Source organism: Camellia sinensis, chromosome 6 (genome assembly GCF_055761805.1).
Source record: "Camellia sinensis isolate YWXY chromosome 6, ASM5576180v1, whole genome shotgun sequence".
NCBI lineage: Eukaryota > Viridiplantae > Streptophyta > Magnoliopsida > Ericales > Theaceae > Camellia > Camellia sinensis.
In genome coordinates this window covers 181,378,227-181,399,720 of record NC_138966.1, presented here as the reverse complement: position 1 = coordinate 181,399,720, position 21,494 = coordinate 181,378,227, and the positions used below count along the sequence as shown (strand labels likewise).

The 21,494-nt window shown below is 40.5% G+C and overlaps 1 protein-coding gene across 3 annotated transcripts in view; it reads right to left on the bottom strand.

The window, feature by feature from the left end:
• LOC114272040 (uncharacterized) overlaps positions 1-21,494 on the bottom strand; it is a 183,703-nt gene that overhangs the window by 8,608 nt on the left and 153,601 nt on the right. For 2 of the 3 annotated variants that reach the window (XM_028213709.2, XM_028213708.2), the window contains exon 1: positions 1,350-3,347. The exons of the other annotated variant lie outside the window; for it this stretch is intronic. In XM_028213709.2, the coding sequence (XP_028069510.2) occupies positions 1,368-3,230 (1,863 nt within the window). In that variant the 5' untranslated portion in view covers positions 3,231-3,347 and the 3' untranslated portion in view covers positions 1,350-1,367. Of the gene's footprint in view, positions 1-1,349; positions 3,348-21,494 lie in introns of those variants that run through there. 3 annotated transcript variants of the gene reach the window in all.

The following is a 21,494-nucleotide window of genomic DNA, read 5'->3' as shown; positions in this document are numbered from 1 at the left end:
TTACAATTATCTATTGAAGAATCAAGTGGAAGAAGAGATTTTTAGAGCTGGTCATTGGTTGATCAATAGGGTGAGCCTGTACTTCTTCCCATTTTCCCTTTTCGGTGTTGATTGTCTCCACACACAGGTTAAACTAATGTTGGGGGGGTGGGGCAGGGCTGTATCAAGTCAAATAAATTCACTAGAATTATCCAAAAACAACTATAAAAGGGCATACTAAGGCACAACCACAACACATCTAGAGTGGAACTCTTTAATTGCTGCTTCGATCCTTGCAGTTGCAGCAACTCCTGAGCTTCGTCTGCATTGGATTTCAGTCCTTGTACAACTTTGTTCCTGAAAAATGCTTCTAGCTTTCTTGGTAGATATGCCTCGGTAATTAGCTTCTCACCGTGTGCATTAGAGGTCAAAGGGCTGACCATGAAACTGTATTTACAATCTCATATAGCAATCAGTGGCTTGTTTAGATGGGAGAATCCTAATACTAATTTGTCAACCACTATCAGGTCAGCAACCATTGCTTTTCAAGAAATCTTTTCTCTGTTCTTACTTTCAAGAGAGAGTGAGAGAGAGAGAGCAACTTCCTAGATACATGGTCTTTATTCTTATAACACACAAAATTGGAAGGTTGACAAGTAGAATTATTCTCAAATACTACAGGTAAGTTGCTGGGTGTTGGTCAACTCAACATCCATAAGGAAAGGAGCACTGTTCAAGCCACTTCAGCCTAAATAATATCCATTGGGCTGCATCTTGTATTGTGAACAAAAGATATAGAAATCAACAGCATAGATCACTTTTGCCCCATTTTAACAAATTTAGCTCACAATCAAAATTGTATAGTTTAGCCCCTTTACATCGTTCATAAAAAACAATAGGAAAATATATTCAAAAGACAAATGATGCTTACCTTGCCGAAAAGGCCTCTACAACACTATAGTAGTGATCACTACGCAACATGTTAATAAGGCTATTAAATTTTTTTTCTATACAACCCTATTTTAGTGATCATTAGTCAATATGTAATTGATAAAGTTGTAAAAAAATTTCCCCTTATGTAAATGCAGTGATCATCACCTATGCATTAAATTTTTACCATTTTTTTTTCAGAAGACAAATTCTTCAATAAGGTCATCCTAGTGTAAGAGAAGAGGTATAATAAAACCCAACCAATGTTGTTAATATCATACCTGTTAGTGTACCATTTTTGTAATTAGCCTGGTATGTATCAGTGCAGACAAGAATATCATAATGCAATATATATATATATATATATAAACGAGTATCACCTAATAATAGACTTTTTGTGAGGATAATAGGCAACACATTTTAGTCTAATGTAGCTTTACCTTCATAGCTTAAGAAATTTACTTGTTCTCTTGCATTCCATGACTATCTTTGGGCACGAACTTCTTTATCACTTCTTGGAGAGCAGGATCTTGTCCTTTAGTTGAGAGTATATCGACGATCAAGGGAAAAGTGGATGCATCTGCTGAAAAACCCCTTTGAACCATTTCCTTAGCGAGTATTAATGCCTCATAGCACTTGTGTTGTCCAATAAATCCTCGGATAATAGTGTTGTAAGTGACACCATCTGGCAAACAACCATTCTGTTCCATTTTAACAAACAACTCTTTAGCTTCGTGTAGTAGGCCTTCTTCACAAAGACCTTGTATCATCATAGTGTATGTCTTAACATTAGGTTGTAATCCCTTGGAAGAAAGCTCACTGAAAAGGGCCCTTGCACTATCAAGCTTTTTAACTGTGCAGAATGCATCAATGAGAATACTGTACATAACAACATCAAGATGTAAACCGTTGCTTTCCATCATGTGGAATAATGACAATGCTTCAGAAATATGCCCATTTTTGCACAACCCATCCAATAAGATACCATAAGTTTGAGAATTTGGAATTATGCCTACAACTTGCATCTCATTAAAAAGTTCCTGAGCAGCTCCACATCTACTCGATCGAAACAAACCTTGTAACATAGTGTTGAAAGTTCCGCTGTCGGGTTTCAACCCCCTTTGAGGCAATTCTCGAAAGAGATGCATGGCCTCATCTATTTTCATGTTCTTGCAATATCCATTGATTAGAATGTTATAGCCAAAAATATTAGGGTGAAGGCCCCTATCCACCATGGTATTGAACACTCTGATCGCTTCATCCATGTGGCCTTGCAAACAATATCCATCCATTAGAGTACTGTATGTGACTACATTAGGATCCACACCTCTTTGTATCATGACTTCAAGGACCCCCTCTGCCTCTTTAATCTTCCCTTCCTTGGTATATGCATCCACCAACACACTATATGTATGAACATTCGGAACAATACCACTATCCAACATTTCTATTAACATTTCGGTAACCTCTTTCCACCGACCGAAATTACATAGGCCATGAATCAAAGAGGTATAAGTGATAACATCTCGACGAATGCCTTGTTCATCCATTTCTGTAAAGAGCTTGACAGCATCATCCACCATTCTATCCTTGCAAAGACTGTCAATGATCGTGGTATACACTACGGTGTCAGGTTTATGACTTCCCTCTTCCATTATCCTAAGCAAACTAACAGCCCTGATAGTGTTCCCGGTTCTGCAGAGCCCATTAACAATGGTTCCATACATAACCAAGTCGGGTTCAATTTCTCTAGTTGTGATTAATTTCTTAAATAACTCTACAGCTTCAGGGGTTTTATCTTCCAAAATAAGTCCATTAATCAGAGTTGTGAAGGTTGTTGCATTAGGTGTATAACCACGTTTGAAGAGGGAACCTAACAGAGAGAAGCCAAAATGGGCTTGATTAAGGCGGCAACAACAGTTAATAGCAATGTTGAAGGTGCAGATATTGAGCTGAATGCCGTGGAACTGTAGCAGCTTGTTCAGAATAAGAGAAAGAGAGATGTCGTAATGACCCATTTTGGTGATAGGCCCTAAAGCTTTGTTGAATTGAGAAATGGAGGGCAAAGGTCGCATTTGGAGCATGCGATTGAACGAAATTAAAGCAGATTGAAGATGATTGGGACCCAAATCGCATCGTTGTTTGGGTATTACAGCAACAGCAGGAGGAGGAGGAGGAGTAGGGCTTGTGGTGGTGTTAGAGAGAGAACGAAACAGATGAAAAAAGAATGAGGGAAATATTGTACCTTTTTGACAATTATGATCAGCAATTATTCTTCGTCCAATAATAGAAGAATCAGAAACTCTTCTTCTTCCTGACATCTTCTTCAATCTGCTTGTGTGTGAGGGGAGAGAGAGAGAGAGAGAGTAGTAGAAGCAGCAGCACTGAAAAGGACCCAACGCTCCGTTCCTTAGAAACACTCAAATTTTGGTTAAAATTATTGACAGACATATATATATATATCTTTTTTTTTTTTTTTTTTTTTTTTTTTTTTTTTTGATTAAAATAACTAATAGAGACATATATATATATATATCTATTACCTATAATAAAAACTAGCAATGGTTATGTTTGTTTTTTCTTGGGTGCTAGTATCCATCAATTATTTTGAATTTTTTATTTTTTAATTTTTTTTATTACAATAATAATTTTAAGTGAAATTATTAAAAAAGGCATTAATAATTTTAGAGTATTTTATTTCATAACTAAACTCACATACCCACTATATTATGAGTTAGGGTTTATGAGAGTATTCACCTCTCTCGCCATCCATCCGTCTTTTCTAAATTCCACCTTCAAAATCTACCTATCCTCAAAATCTTGAAACTTTTTGACAGTAATATTCCGCGTGACAATGGTAGTACCCATTTATTTACACACACTTCTTCGGTAATGACAATGAGTGAAATTTTTTTTTGGCAACCACAACTCCATGAGACAATAGGAATACAACAATAAAAGTTTAGAAGAGATTCATAATTTTAATGGTGTTTTTAGCTCAGAAAAGCAAAGCCTTGTAAGGGTAAGCTTTTTAAAAAAATGACAAAAATAATAAAAATTGTTCGTCATTTTTTTGAGACTAAACTCCCGAACATATGATTGAAATTCGAGAACACAGGTTTGAACATTGTTTATTTGTTCGAAAATAGATAACCGAATATTTTTCATTTGCTCGGGAACAGATAATCAAAACAACAACAAAAGTAGACAAATAAAAAAGGTCAGATCACCCTTAGGTGGTCAACCGGTGAGTGAAATCCTGCCCAATTTTGCTCACACAGAGAGGATACAAGTACGATGAGGCTAAGGATGAATGATAAAAAATCAACCAAAGAAGCATAAAAGTGGATTGTGTTGTGTGTGTGAAAATAGCTAATAAAAAAAATCAAACAGATTGACAAATCTCGTAATGAAGTAGAGAAAAAATTTCTTAATCACCACAAATTTTTTCCATTAATTTTGGAAAGTTCTACCGTTATAAGTTTTGTTAGGATTTTGAAAGAGAAACTTTTTGAGCTGTGGAAGGTGTGGGGTGTGGGGGTGTGCATTTAAATAGATAAAATGTTTTTATAAGTATAATTTTAATATTATTTAAAGAACGAAATGAAATTTTAAAAATTTTACAATTTATAAATAAAATAAAATAAAATAAATTCAAAAAAATTAATAAGTGGCCAATAACAACACTTTTTTGGGTGCCTCTATTTGCACACCATATTTCATCTCAAGGCAAACCATTAATTGATTTATTTTTTATTACAATATTAACCTTATGTAAAATGACTACAAAGGACAAAGGGTTATAATCGAGTTTGACACTAAAATGTCGAACAAATGGTTAATGTTCGAAAGAAACACTCCGGACAAGTGGCTAAGGTTCGACAAAAATAGTCCGAACAAATCGTTAAGGTTTGAAAGTCCAGAGTCGAACGGTTTGCAAACTGAAATTTTTACCGACATCTTGAGGAGTTTTCACCACTGGTTCTGTTCACCGGTGTCTTGAGGAGTCTTCATCACTGGTTTTGCTCACTGGTATGTGGGGGTGACCATCAATCAGAGAAAGGAGGGGGAGATGGATCGTGGGTGGGGGTGGAGTGTGTGAGTAAGTGAATGAGAGTAAAAATGGAAGATTGTGGGTGGGGTGTATGAGTAAGGGTAAAGATGGAAAGTTGTGGTGTGTATTGAGCAAATTGCTTATTTATCAACTTATTAAAGATGTGCCTTGAGTAGTGGTATGCCTTGAGTAGTGGAACTCCTTTGTTGATCCATTTGTTACTAATTTGACCTTTCTTTTGGCTTTTTCTACTTTTCTATTACCTAGAATAAAAAAGGGAAGGGCCATGTTTTTTTTATCTCTCCTATCTGTTCTCAATTTGTTATTAATTCGAACTTTTTTTTTTTTTTTTTTTTTTTACTTCTAAACCAAAGGAAAAAAATGCCAAAGTTTATCACCTCCAGAGGTTTGTACAACCTACTTAACACACCGCCATGCTCTGACAGCCTTTTTCACAGCACACACTATGGCTCCGTTTGGGAAGAAAAAAATCAGACTTTTTTGGCTAAAATAGTCACAAAAAATAAAATAGGCTATTTTAGTCATAAAAAACAAAACATCAAATCCAACCCATAATCATTACAATCCTCTCTCACAAAAAAATCCAAAAAAGCCAAAAAGCCCTTCCCAAACCAGGCTAAAATAGCCCGGGCTAAAATAGCCAAAAAGCCAAAAAATCAAAAAACCAACCCACTTCCCAAACGGAGGCTATATATAATTTCAAAAATAATAATGTTATTGTGTGAGTGAATTTTTGATCATATTGTCAATTTTGTATTCAACTAAAGAGCACTAGCGGAATAAATGGCACCTGAATGACCTGCAATAGAAAGAAAAAATTCCGGCGGTGGTTCATCCACCCGGAGACACTCCGATGATCAAGTCAGTTATCTCTCAAAGATAAAAAAAAAAGTGCTCAATTCACTATTTAGAGCATAAAAAACATACCTTATACCCATGGGGATGCCTCTCTTTTATAGCCAACACAATCCTAGTCCCAATAGAAACCTAGCTCTAGTGGACTTAGGATTACTGCTAATCTTGGACTCCCAACAGGATTGGGATAAACTCTCTAAGAGTCTTATGTTTATCCAAACTAAAGTCCTCTCCCATTCTAGGACTCTTGTCCCTTATCCGCATATCCTGGATTCTGATATCTTCGGAGATAACGTCGGACTAGCCGAGATCACATCGGCATCATGACCAGGACACGTGGCACCTCGGTTGACACTTCGGCGTCACTTTGGCCACGTGTTGGTACTCAAAAAATATGTCCCCACAACTGCCCCCTAGGTTCTATTACCTCGGCATACTGAGGTGATGGAACCTATATCATTTCTTCCATCTTCACGTCGGTTAAGCTCGTTTCAACATTTATTGCCGAAGTCATAACTTGTCGACTCAATGTGTCCAAGACCTATAGCCTGCTTTCACCAATGTCTCAGAACCATTCACCAAGTTTATTCAAGTTACTCAGCCGAGATCATCCTCCAAGCCGAGGTACTGCTCCATTAAATCAAGAACTCCAAGAGCTTCTTTACGCGTATGAGCTGTCACGCATAACAACTCAACCGTTCTTGTCACATGTTTTTCTCCTTCTGGGCTGTTCCTGATACGCGCCTGTAAGTCACCTTGTGTCTGGGTGCGCTGTCTGACAAGCACGTCGCCCTAGACGCATTGATGGTATTTTGCCGCCATTTTCCACGTTTGATTAAAATCAATTTTCTTTCTTCGTCTCTTCACTTTTGCATCCTCGTTCTTAAGCTTCCAACTCTTTCTCTCTCTAACTTCTCTCTCCAAATCTGCTATTGTTCCAGATCTTCAAGCTCTATAACCATTTTTATTCCTTTCATTTGGTGAAGCTTTCGCTGTCCTCTTCCGATTGTAACCGCCTCCTGACTCCGGCGTCTTCAACACCGGCTTCACTCCTCTGGTAAGCTACTGTTTTCATCCTGGTTCCCAGTTCTTGGTTCTCTTTGAATTCTGTTACATTCGTGCTCTGTTACTGTGGCTTCATATATATTTTTTACAAATCTGTGTATGTGAACTCAATCATGCATTTGGGCATATCTATATCGTGATTTTATTTTTGGCCCAATCCACTCTTGATTACTCACACACTATTTACATATCTATTGATCTTTGCCACTGTTCTTGGCCTCACACACCTGCACAAACTTTGTCAGTGTTCTTGACAACTTCGTCACTGTTCTCGATACTAAATCACGTTCCTGTTTCTGTTTGCCGTGTTTTTTTCCAGATTCTTGCCTTCAATCTTCACTTACCTAGACTTTAGGATCGGGATTTGTCTATAGAACTTTACGAACCTTAGGAAAAACTGACACGAATTCCCTTTAGATCCATACAAACTCTTGCCATAGTACATTTTTAGGTTTTAACCGAGGTCCCTCAAACCCTTCCAAAACACTTCCTTCTGAAATCCAACTCCTCCAATTAAGCCGACGTTATGGGTATGTGGAAGCATAGGGTAGACACCCCAACTAAGTTAGAGTACTTTAGGCAGGAGTTTTCTATTCCTGCTGATGTCAACCTTAGGTTGGCAGGGGAGGAAGATTCCAGTATGCCCGACGTGAACCTTATGTCTTTTCCCGTAGTGGCCTTTATCGAGTGTGGACTTAGGTTTCCACTTGACACCCTTTTCTGAGAAGTCCTCCACTACTACAAATTGAACCCAATGCAACTTGTCATCAACTCTTATCGAGTTATCAATGGTATAATCACTTTAGCCGAGAAACAAAATACTAGGGTTACCCTTGCTGACATCTAGTATTGCTACACCATGTGTCGCCTAAAATCGAAAAAAAGCCACATCTATTACCTCAAGCCGAGGTCCATGGAGTACAAGCTTATTGCTGACCTCCCAGACTCAAACAAGGGTGTTGGAGATGATTACTTCATCGTCTCGGGCAACTGGGAATTTCAACCAAACGATGACCTCCACCTTTATCCCCTAAGCCGAACAGTTTTCAGGGAAGGAGATGGTAAGAGCCAAGTGTCACCTTTCCTTGTTTTTTTTTCCAAGTTTTCAATACTTTGTTCTAACGTCTGTGCTTTTCTTTTTGCAGTTCTTCCATAACCACCAAAGGGCTTTTGCAAGTCCTTCTTCCCCAGCAAAGACTTGAAGAAGCTACTGGATCTGCCAGTTCACAAGCGGAGAGCTCCTTTGCTTTTGAACTTTATCCTGACCTACAGTCGGTGCTTTCTGACATCCCAAAGCGGAAGAAAAACAATTCTCGCCCTTCCACCACAACTTTATCCTGACCTCCAACAGCCTCATCATCTCGGCCAGATCAAGGATCGACTTCTGATCCAGCAGAGCAACCGTCAACCTTGACTCCATATCTGATCCCATCATCCCAACGCAACACCGCCGTAGAACTGCAATTGTCGCCGAGATGGGTCGCAAGAAAGCTGTCGCTGAAGATCTTCTAGCCGACATCCTTGACTCAGTTGATGCTCAACCAGCACAAAAACCCAGCCTCAACCAAAGCCAAAGCCAAAATGTCTGAAGAAGGCTCAGCCCAAGGCAACGGTGACTCAGATTGACACTGAGGACACCTTGCCAATTTCTAAATTGGCCGAGAGCGAGAAGACCCCTTTTGCTACTGAGAAGAGGCCCGCCGAGGCCTAACCATCCGAATCTACCAGATCAAAGAGGCCGAAGTCGTCCTCTGCGACCACCTCGGGGCCATTAAAACATGATTCCCCCTGGGCCCCACCAATCACAATCGATAACAAGCCAGTTAAGGTTAGTGATAGCACTGATGACATTGAGGTCGGCGTTGCCCTCTCCACTGCCTTGCTTCTGCCCGAAGATCTTAATCGTAACGCTAAGATGAGCGAATACGAAAATTTTGCTCTGATGCTGCAGTATTCCGTTCAAGGAAGTTCTTTACACTTGGTATTTTTTTTTCTTTTTCTTTCTATACTTAGAGAACTTTTTAATAACTTCTATTCTGTCCATTTTCCTTCAGGCAATCCAGCACGCCCACTCTTTCTCAATGCAATCTTTTGAAATGAGAAAGGAGTTGGCCGACAAGACCAGGGAGGTCTCTAGTTTGCAGAAGACCCTCAAAAAGATTGAGGGAAAGATGAAGACTTTGTCAGATCAGGATGAGGCTATTATTAAAGCTAAAGATGAGGCCGAAAAAAAAGCGGACGCTGCCGAGGCTATCGCCAAGGTCCTTACGGCTGAAAAGAAAGAGGCCGAGACAAAGATGGCCGAGGCCCAAAAAGAACTACAAGATGCCTTGGCCACAAAGGCTGCCAAGATCAAGGCCGCAGATGAAAAGGCATACAATGAGGGGGTGGCCGATGTCACAGTGGACTACAAGAGTTAGATGAAGCAGGCATGCAACAAGGGTTTCACCCTTGGTTGGATGGCTGCTCTAAAAAAGCTTGACGTCCCTGAGGACTCCCCTCTTAAGAATGCCGACGTCCTTCCCCTGCCATTTCCCCTTACTCCAAGCTAATCCGAAGATGATTCTGAGTCTGAGGAGAAAGCTTTGGTGAGGAAATCAAAGGAAGCTGCTAGGGCAAAGTCCGTTACTCCAAATGAGCAAGTCCTAGACTTGACTCAGGACGAGGATGGTGAGGTCTCCAAAGACACTGTTCCTGAGAAGACAACATCGGACGTGCCTATTACTGACAAGAGCCTTGACCAAACTCTTCAAGAAATTGATGCTGAGCTCGCGGCTGAGAGGGCCGTTGAGATGTCTTCTCAGTAGTCTTTCGAACTCCAGACCCAACCGCCTAAAGATGCCAAAGAGTCTTAGTTTGATGCTTTTCTCCTTTTTTTTCCTGTACCTTGTACTTTTTTCGTTCTTTGAAACAATGTAAGCTTTCTGTCTGGCCGATGTGCCTTTTTTCGAATGTAAATACAACTTCCTCTTTTGAATGCTTGTATGTTTGTCTTCATTGCATGACTCTATACTTAGAATAATTTGCATGTCTTCAACATTTACCTTAGTCTGTGCAATCTTCTTGGGGTGATGTACCTCAGTCAAAAATAAAGGTTTTTATCTTGGTAAGTACATAAGTACTTCCTTTATTACAACCTTAGTTTAACTTCAACTTGTAAATTTTTCTAAAAAATTTCAACAAGTGTTTAACCATGACCTCGGTTTAACTTCAACTTGTAAATTTTTCTCAAATTTCAACAAGTGTTAAACATGACTTCGGTTTAACTTCAACTTGTAAATTTTTCGCAAATTTTAACAAGTGTTAAACATGACCTCGGTTTAACTTTAACTTGTAAATTTTTCTCAAATTTCAACAAGTGTTAAACCAATCTTCCAAGCATCATTTTCTAGTCCTTTGCCCCTAATGTGAACCTAAGTTCCACTCGAGTTCTCATTTAAGGCTAGGGTTGTGACCTTGTTGCAGAGGTCAGATTCGAACAAAGACTGGCCGAGGTAAACAACCTTGGCTTCTTTGTTAATCTGACTGATATGTATTTAGTTCCAATCTGAGTTTGATTTGTCAATACGACAAGTCTAGGTTACCCTAACTTAGTTCAACTCTATTATATGCAAGTAAAAGTTCTACTCTGCCATATAATAAGTCTAAGTTATTCGTCAGTTTCGCTTAGAAACATCGCCAACTTAGTTCAACTCTATTATATGCAAGTAAAAGTTCTACTCTGCCATATAATAAGTCTAAGTTATTCGTCATGTTTTGCCTAGAAACATTGCCAACTTAGTTCAACTCTATTATATGCAAGTAAAAGTTCTATTCTGCCATACAATAAGTCTAAGTTATTCGTCATGTTTCGCTTAGAAACATCGTCAAGTATCTGGTCAATCACATTACACAAGTTTAAAGATCAAGCTAAAATTTTATTACTTCTGCTAATAACAAGATAAAAAGAAATCTTATAAAACAAGAAAATCTAGTGGTAGAAAAACTTTAGATTGCAAGTATTTTAGGGTCTTGGTAATTCTTTGCCTTCACAGTCCTCCAGCAGATATGCCCCATTGCCCAAGACCGAGATGATTCTATAGGGTCCCTCCCAATTCGGGCCAAGCTTGCCCTCTCCGAGATCCTTCTTGTTGCTGATGACCTTTCTCAAGATGAGGTCACCAACTTGGAACTCTCGCAGGTTCACCTTCTTATTATAAGCCTTGGCAAGCTGCTGCTGGTATGCCCCCAGCTGAATTGCTGCTTTCTCCCTTCTCTCTTCTAGTAGATCCAGATCTTGGGCTAAAAATACATCATTAGTTCCATTCTCTACTCCCTGGGTTCTGATTCTTGGGATGCCGACCTCCAGAGGAATGACTGTTTCTGTGTCATAAGCCATGGAAAATGGGGATTCCCCAGTTGATCTTCTCAGCGTAGTCCGTTATGCCTAGAGTACACTTGACAGTTCATCTATCCACTTTCCTGTTGCTGCTTGCAGCCTCTTATTAATCCCATCTAGGATGACTTTGTTGGATGCTTCTGCTTGTCCATTGCTTTGAGGAAAATTTGGGGTGGAAAAATAATTCTTGATTTTGAACTTTGCACAGAAGCTCTTGATTAGCTTACTATTAAACTGTGTGCCATTGTCAGCTATTATTGCTCTTAGGATTCCAAACCTGGTGATGATGTTCTTCCATATGAAATTCTTCACATCAATGTCCCGAATCTTGGTAAGGGGTTTTGCTTCTACCCACTTGGTGAAGTAATCTGTTACTACCAGCAGGTACTTCCTTTGCCAGTTGCTTGGGGCAGTTTTCCAACAAGATCTATGCCCCATTAGGCAAATGGCCAAGGGCTGGACACTGGGTTCAAGTCTGCTGCTGGTTGGTGTATTAAGGGTGCAAACCTTTGGCACTTCTCACACTTCTTGACATAGGTTTCAGCATCTGTCTGCATGTAGGGCCACCAATACCCATGTGTAATGGCCCTATGAGCAAGTGACCTGCCCCCAGTGTGGCTTCCACATACTCCTTCATGCATTTTGTACAGAAAATCTTCAACCTGTGCAGGATGCACACACCTCAGAAGGGGTCATATAAATGATCTTCTATAGAGATGGCCTTCTGCTATCAAACTGAATTTTGCCGACTTCAGTCTGATCTTGTGCACTTCTTTACGGTCGTCTAAAATTTTCCTTCTTTAAGGAATGCTACTATTGTATCCATCCAACTTGGTCCCATCTCCACACACATTGCTTCATGCTTTGTACTCAGTGGTTCTATGTTTGGACCTAACAAGTAGTCAACCGTTATTGTTCTTGCCTCACCAGGCTTCATTACACTAGCCAGGTTGACCAGAGCATCGGTATGGCTGTTGTCATCTCGGCTTACCTGCTGTAGTCGGCAATTTTGAAATAAGGCTACCAGTCTGCCTACTTTCTCTGCGTAAGCCGACGTACGTTCATTTCGGGTTACAAATTCCCCTATTGCCTAATTGACTATAAGCTGGGAGTCACAAAAGACTATTACCTCATCGGCTTCCATGGCTGTTGCCAGTTTTAGTCTTGCGATCAGTGCTTCGTACTCTGCTTCATTGTTTGAGGCCTTAAAACTCAAACGAATGGACTGTTCTAGTATCTGCCCATCAGGCGATACTAGTACTACTCCTGCCCCCGCTCCTTGTCGGTTTGAACTCCCATCCACAAACAATAGAAAGGAGTCGCCGACGTAAATACTGCAAGGCTTGAGTTTCTCTTTGTTCCTTTGCTTTATTGTCCCCTACTGGGTTTTTTCTTGCTCACCTGGACATCGCACACCTTGGCTCAACGGAGCTCGATGTGTGATGGAACCTGGTGTGAACTCGGCCACGAAGTCGGCCAAAACTTGGCCTGTGATTGTTGTTCTGGGTCTGAATTCCAAGTCATATTGGCCCAAGGCCACTGCCCATCTGGCTATTCTGCCTATCAGATCTCCTTGCTGCAACAGGGACTTCAAGGGGTGTTCAGTTAATACTACAATTTTGTGGGCTTGAAAGTAATGATTCAGCTTCTTGGAAGCCATTACTAAAGCCAGTGTTAACTTCTCTGAGGGTAAATATCTGGTCTCTGTATCTACAAGGGTTTTACTTACATAGTAAACAGCCCTTTGTTCTCCATTTTCTTCTCGGATTACCACTGCACTTACTGCATGTTTTGAAACTGCCAAGTATAAGAACAGCTCATCTCCAGGTACTGGATTTGAGAACTGGAACTATGGTCAAATACTTCTTTAAGTCGGTCAAGGCGGCTTCGCATTTGTCGGTCCATAAGAAGTCTGTGGCTTTCTATACTAAGCTGAAGAAAGGCTTACATTTATCAGAACTTCTGCTTATGAATCTGTTCAGGGCTGCAGCCCTTCTGGTCAATATCTACACTTATTTTGCCGATGTTGGGCTCTTCAGTTCTAGGATAACCTTGATCTGATCTTGGCTTGACTCAATGCCCCTTCTGGTTACCAAATATCCTAAGAACGTACTAGACCCAACTCCAAATGCACACTTCGATGCATTGAGTCGAAGCCGGTATGTTTTAAGGATGTCAAAAACTGCTTTTAGGTCGGCCAGATGACCTTCAGGTTCCTTGGTCTTCACGACCATGTCATCGATGTAAACTTCCACTATTCTGCTGATTAGATGTCATCGATGTAAACTTCCACTGTTTAACTCAAAAGGCATCACTCTGTAGCAATACAACCCTTTTAGAGTGATAAATGCAGTCTTCTCCCCATCTGGCGGGTACATAGTGTAGACACCTCATTTTTGACCGTCCTTAAGACTTGGGCGTTACTGATGGCTTACTTAGTGATGCAGGCTATGCTATGCAAAGGTTTGATTTCTCAGGCAAGGAGAGTCAAATCCAAACTTCACACCCCACTTTGGACCAAAAAGATTTTAGATCTTAAAACCCTCTCTTTCAAAATATTTTTGAAAAGAAGTTTCTACGATGTTCCGAGGCTTGCAATTTGTCAAATGTTGCGTTTTTTGGTAAATCAAGCAAGGACAAAGTGGAAATGAATGAAAGAGAGATGAAATATTTAAAAAATATTTCAAAACACCTTGTTTGGGGGTTTGGAGTTGAAGAAAAGAGGAGAAGAGGAAAGAAACCTAGCTGAGGAAGAAGATGGGCATGAACCGTTAAGAGAGAGACGAGCAGTCCTCGCTAAATCAGGCCTATCCTTTTGAATACTTGGATTTCATCTATGAGTCCACCATCGTTGGAAATCTTACTTCCGGGGCTTTATTTTTCACTTAAGAATCTATTAAGGCCGAGTCAGGACAGGGGAGATATGATTAGCTGAAGTTGGGCATCATTTCGGTTGGACCGAAACTGAACAACCTTCACTAAAAGAGGGATATATCTTAGCACACATGGAATTTTGACATGAGGCTTCCAAATTTGGAAAGAAGACTTCTGGGGCTACAGTTTAGGCTCAAGAATGACCTGAAAAGGAGTCTGGATGAAGGAATCAGGCTTGCTTCAAGTCAGGGACCAACATTGTTTTTTTCCATCGGCCTCTATGGAAGTCCATCGGCCACAATTGGACCTCATCGGCCATAGGTCGGCCAAAAGTGAACCTTATCAGCCAAAAATGATGGCTGATCGGCACCAAAGATGGCCGGTGGGCCAAAAGTGTCCAGAAAGCCCAGAATTGACAGATATTTATCCTCCAGCTGTTATACACTGCATCAGATATTTCCAATTGAGATATTTCGACCAAAAGCTCTTAGATTGCTATATCATGAAGCTTATATCTCATTTTTAAGGGTCAGAACATTTCTTTAAGGCTTAGAAGTTTGAGAGCTTCTCACTCTAGAATCTTCTCTCTCTAGAAGTTTTGTGAGCAAAACTCTCTCCCTCCCTAGAACTCTCTCATTTTCCTCTTGTTTTAGGCTTAGAGGTGAGAATTTCCTACACTTTTGCAAAGGCATCCTTCATCAAAGTTGATCACCATTGGCTTGAGGTCCCTTGGAACCTATTTTTGGGCTGATTGAAGGTTGTTTGGCTCAGAAAAGAGGCCATTTTGCTGCTGTGCTTCAAGGGTAAGATCTCTCTCCCTTTAAGCTTGTTTTACACACTTGCTTGGCCATCTTTTCACACTACTTTGGGGCTATTTTTGGGGTGGTGTTGAACTACAAAAACCCTATTTCTCCTCTGTTTTTTAGTCCTAGAAGCCTTGGTTTGTGCCTTGTTTGGCTAGGGGGTTGTCTCTCCCTTTGCTCTTTGGCTTGTAAGGCCTTTTAAGCCAACTTCCTAAGCTTTTGAAACCAACTTTTTGTGGCCTTTTAACCACTGAAATATAGAGGATTTTCAGTGGTAAAAACCTTGTTTTGAGGTCCCAAATGGGAGGGGATAGCCTCCCCTCCTTGTCTCTCCATGCCATGCCTTGTTAGCTCTATAAAGTAGAATCTTTTTGTGGCTTATGTTAGCTCTTTTCAAGCATGTTTTCATGACTTTTTGGGCCTAATCTAACTCTATTTTAAGTTGGTTTGGTTGTTGCTTGCATGCTTTATACACTTGTAGTGTAATTCTTGCAAACTAGCCTTATATGCCTCATGAGGTAGCATGTTTGTTAAGCGTGTATGGGCTCCATTTCAGCATGTTTTTGGTCATTATTTGGCATGTCATGAATCTGTATAAAGTTGTTTTGATAGCCTCTTGCATGTTCCATGCACTTGTAGTGCAATTCCATTCATTGGCCTAACATACATCATGCTTTTGACTATCATTCTAGCATGATTTTGGCTTAACTTTGAGAAGATTTTGGTCATGTTTCAGCATGCTCTAGGTCTGATTTGTGTTGTTTTGGTCATGCATGCATTGCTTTGTATAGCCCTAGTGCATTTTGGCTCACTAGCCTTGAGTTTCTAACCCACTGGCATGCATTGCTTGGGCTATTTTCATGATTTGGCATCATTTTTTTATATGATTTCAGTCCATGTAGTGTGGTCATGCATTCACATCTTTCATTCTTTCCATGCTTTGGAGAGGTTGTGCTTTATGCCTCATGAATGTGCCATTGTGTATGCCATCATGCTTAGGCTTTTGGGATGCCATTTAAGTGGGTTTTTGGGCTCATTCTTACATTCCATAACTCTGATTTTATTGGCCTAAGTCATGCCATGTTTGGTTGTAATAGGTGTAGTGCAATTGTCCCTTTTGGCCTTGTGTGCTTCATGTTTTGTGCTCACTTTTTCTAGCATGTTTGGGCCTCATTCCTCGCATGTTTTAGGCTCATTTGGACCTGCCTTTGGACTATTTTAGGTCCTATTGGCCCTTTGGGGCTTGCTTTGTATAACCATGGTTTGAAACCTTTGGTTAGCTTCAAGCTTTAAGCTTTCTTGCATGCTTTGCTTGCCTTATTTGATTGGTTTGGCACCTTTCCTAACATGATTTCAGAGCTTAACATATTTGTCACATGTCTATATTTGTCTCTTTTAAGTGTGCTTAAGAGTTATGAATGCATGCCTAGGTGATAAACCAATTAGCATGGGTGTTTGTATATGCTTTTGTCCCTCATTTCTTAGCATTATGGCCACTGATTTGGGCATGGCTGAGGTCTGTCCATTTTTAGTTTAAGTCCATTGAGTATGTGGTTTGCATGTTGTTGCATGCATACTGCATTATATGTTGTTGCATGCATGTTATATGACCTCATATTTGCATGCTTGTGTTGCTTTGTTAAGTTAATCATGCATGCATTACATTGTTTTAATATTGCTTGTCTTTGCATGTTTAGGTTGCATGACATTGTTGTTGGCATACTCATGTTGCATTAGCATTGCTTGCATACTTAGGTTACATTGCATTGAGTCGGCATGTTATTAGTTTCGAGTCAATCATGTTGCATTGTATAACAGTTTGCATGCTTGCCGCATTGCATTGTGTGTGCATGCCTTGCCTTTTGATCAAGCATGATAGAGGTTAAGGCCCCTTATGTGTTTTTGTGTATTTCATTCACATTGAATTACACACTTGGCTCCTTTGGCCATCATGCATTGGAATGCGTGATTGATGGCTTGAGAGTCGAGAATTACACACCTTTGAGCCTTGAACATGATAAGGGGTGTAGTCACAAACATAGTCTTGAAAATGTATCGCCATACCTCTGTTTGTCCTCTGCTGCAGCAAAATAACATTTTGCAGGAAAAGACGGCCGATCGGCTATCGGTGTGCCGATCGGCTAAAAGTGTTTGGCCGATGACCTCACAAACGGTCGATGACACCTTCCCTTTGGCGGATGGCTTCACCATTTGGCCGATGGACTCTCAGCATGTCCATGAAGTGGTTCTAGAGCACCACAGGACTTTCCACAGTTTTCAAAGGTGCAAACAGAGGCAACATGAGGCATGGCAACGGATTTCCAAGCGAAGTTGATCGAGCGTGCATTTGTCCCTCTTATCGAGGTTGCTTTACTGCTTTAGTAGCTTAATTAATTTATTTAATTAGTTAAGTGTTGTGTAATAATTAATTAGCTAGTTAGTTAGTTAATTAGTCAATTTGTATTATTTATTCGGACCCTCCGTCGAGAGGGCGAATTTTGTAATAAGTGTGCGTGAGTGTGTGAATGTCTTCCACCCCCACGTTGTTTTTTTCTTTTATTTACCAGCTTTTGATGGTTAGATTTAGGGCATGTTTCAATCAGCATCCTTATGCTTCGCATGTTTGCATTCATTCATTTGTATTGCATGCATCGGGCTCGGCGCATCATACTAACTGCATTGTATTTAATTCCTATTTGAATACATGTATCGAGTGTTGCATCCATATGTCATTTTAGAATAGCCGATCCTACTTCTAATTGCATTTTGCATGTGTTGCATTAGCCATCTTAAACATGAACTAGGATCATGCATTGATTACTAACTAGTTGTTGTTTTGGCTCGGAGTACTAAGTAAGCTTTTATGCTTTAGCATCTTGCATGAGTGTGAGTGTTGCCATGATAGCATGCTTGACATGAGGCTATTTGCTTATGTGATATAACTGTCTAAATGCCTGTGGGTGAAGGTTAGATTACTTGAATTGGAATAATTCATCAAATGCGAGTTTTAAGCCCACTTGAGGTGGCAAATCATATTTTCTAAGCCCACCTGAGGGTGACAAATCCACGTCTTAGCCTACTTGCGAGTAGCATTTTCAAACTATTTTCAAACAAACAAACATGAGATGTTTTGTTCCAACTTAGGCAATCTAGGCTATACTTGTGTGTTGTGCGCATCACATAGTAATTATAGGCTAATAAACCGGAATAAGAACGCATGTGTTTTCAAAAATAAAATATCATGCTTAGTACAGGCCGATCTTTGATCGGGCGAGCGGAGGTACTCATAGATGACCTTCCCCAATCGTACCCAAGTTTCCGAGCCGAGGCAACTTTGGTGATGACGGACACGTGACCTTAGGCAACGAGTTAGGGTTTTCTAAATTTCTCCAAAAATAAAACATTTAGGTGGCGACTCTGTATCTGGCAAAGCAGTCCATGTTTGGCACTTTTTTCTTAAAAATCAGTTTTCCAAAACGATTTGTCAGATTTGGACTCTTTGGTGATTTATTAATCTTGCATTGTACTTTGCGAGATCAGATTAAGAACTGTGACATTTGAGTCCGAACTGTAGCATGAGACCCTCGGGGCGCGTCTACACATAGCTATCTGATGGTACGCTCTGTAAGCATCTAGAAAGCTCATCATTTCATCCGCTGAAGTGGCATCCACCAGTTGGTCAATCTTTGGTAATGAGAAGCTGTCATTGGGACAAGCCTTGTTCAGGTTAGTGAAGTCCACACAGACCCTCCACTTCCTATTCTTTTTCTTCACAACAACCGTATTTGATAGCCATGTGTAGACACCCCATTTTTGACCGTTCTCAAGACTTGGACGTCACCGTTTGAACACTTGGTGATCATCCATGTTCGTGTTCGTCTTGAGTTCTCAGAGGTCTCGGCCACGCGCCTTACCTCAAGACCTCTCGACTTGCCTGTTTTGTGTTTGGTTTTGCACCAAACACTTGTGTTTTGCTTTTGAGGAGCAAGGAATGGCTTGTTGGCCATCCTCACATCTCACCGGCCATGGCTTGAGGCCACCGGCCATTGTTTTGTTGTCATCGGCCAAATGTTTGGTCGGTCGACCATTTATTTGGTCAATTTGGCATTTTTGGCTGGCCGACCACTGTGCATCTGCTTTTGGCAGATATTTTGTGCCAGCTGTGCTAGTTGGCACCCATTTTGCACCCCCTCCATACACGTGTATGGAGGGATTTCACTCTTGCTTAGCTTGTTTTGTAACTCCTCCCTTCTCAAGGGTTAGAAGGTTGAGTCCCAGAGCTCTGGATTAGGGTTAGCATAGTTGTATCTATTCTATCTCTATATCTCTCTCTCTCCCATTTTGTGTGTGTATTAAGGTGTTTTGTTCATAGTTTTGCACACAAACACCTAGAGTTACCCTTTCCTTTAGCTACTGAGGTACTAAGGAGTGATTTTTAGAGTTCTTGAGTTGATCTAAGCTTGGAGAAGGGCCTGGAGTGGTCCTTGTGAAGAAGGTCTTCAAGGGTAAGAACTTCACCCATTTATTTTCCATTTTTGCATAGGCTTTTATCCATCCTTGCATCTGTTTTTGAGCTTAACTTATAATATATAAAAGTTTTGATTTTAAATGCTTAAAATAGTTGTTTAAGGTTGTTTTGGTGTTTGGGGTTGTTTGACCCCTCTTAGGCGTTGTTTAGCCCCCCATTTTGTGCTATTTTGGTGAGCTCCGGGACCACCCAGAGGGATTTCAGTGGTGGGGATGGTGCTTTGAGGTCCTAAGAAGGAGAGGGCCATCCCCTCTTCTTGTTGTCTTCAAAAGTTGTCATTTTAGCCTCATGTGTGAGCACCATTATTGAGTTCATGTTGGCCATGTCTTAGCTAGTATTTGTGCTTATTTTGCCATGATATAGCACTATTTTAAGTTGGTTTAGACACACCATGCTTGCTTTGCATACTTGTCTTGTAATGCCATGAATTGCCTTAACATGCTTTGTACTTTGAGCCTTATTTCTAGTATGTTTTTGGCCTAACTTTGTGAAGCTTTTATGCATGTCTTAGTATGCTTAAGGTCTGTTTGGAGTTGTTTTGGCCATCCATGACATGTTTTGCATAGCCACCTTGCATTTTGGCTTATTAGCCTTGGGTGTGTGAGTATTGAGCATGCATTACTTGGTTTGTTTAAGTGGTTTGGCACCACTTATAACATCATTTCAGTCCTTGTGGTATGCTTGTACGCTTGCATTTGATGCTCCTTTAATACTTCAAGAGGTTGGTATCTTATGCTCTATGTTTGAACCCTTTTGCATGCCTTTAGACTTAGGCCATTTAGATGCCATCTAGGTGTGCCTTTGACCTTGCTTTGATCTGCCTTGGGGTGGTTTTGAGTCCCCATGGCCCTTTGGGACTTGCTTCATATAGTTATGGTTTAAGCCCCTTGGCTTACCTTGAGTTTTGGACATAGTTGCATGCCTTGCTTGCATTGATAGGTTGATTTGGCATCATTCCTCATGTATTTTTAGAGCTTGCTATGCTTGCCATTAGTCCATGTTTATCCTCTTTTAAGTGTGCTTAAAAGTTGCTTCCTTATGCTTAAGAGTTGGGCCATGAGTGCATGCATATTTGTATGTGTTTTGGCCTTCATTTCCTTAGCATTTGGCCACTGTTTTGGACCTAGTAGAGAGCTGTCCATCTTGGTATAAGTCCCTCCTTTACATGTTGTTGCATGCTCAGCTTGTGTGTTGTTACATACTTGGCCTATCGCATGTGTTGCATGCTTGAATCACATTGCATTTAGCATGTTTTCTTTCTTTTGTCTTGGTTGCTTAACATGTTACGTGTCTTGCATGTTTGCATGTTTGCATTGCATATTGCATGCTTGTTAGCTTGCACATGTTGTTACATGCCTTGCATGTTTGTTGGTTTGTGTGCTTAGTACACATTACTTGCTTTCATGCTCATGATTGCATACTTAGCTCACATGTCTAGGTTGCATTGCATTGAGCATGCATGTATTGTCTCTTGATCAAGTGATAGAGGTTGGGCCTTATGTGTATATTTGGTTTGCATTTCATTTGACATCAAAATGCATAACTTGGCCTCTTTGGCCATCACACATTGAAATGCATGATTGGTGGCCCGAGGGTCGAGGACCATCCTCCTTTGAGTCATGAACATGATAAGGAGGGTGTTTGTGCAAACATTTGCTTGAAATGCATTGCCATGCCATGTTTACCCTCTGCTGCTGTCAAAACAGGATTCTGCAGATAAATATGGCCGGTCGACTGCATAAAGTGCCGATCGACCAATGATGGATGGCTGAGAGCTGAATATTTGGTTGATGACCCTTCTACCATGGTTGGTGATGTTTCCCCTTGGTCGGTGATGCTCCACAGTGTTCAGAGAGTGTTCCTTAGGACTTGTGCAATTTTCAGAAGAGCAGAGCAGGGTAAACAGAGGCAGCTTGTGCATGGTGACGGATTTCTGAGCAAACCCGAGCACGCATGCATTAGACCCTCTTCCCGAGGCAGTTTTATTGATTTCTTAGCTTAGTTAAT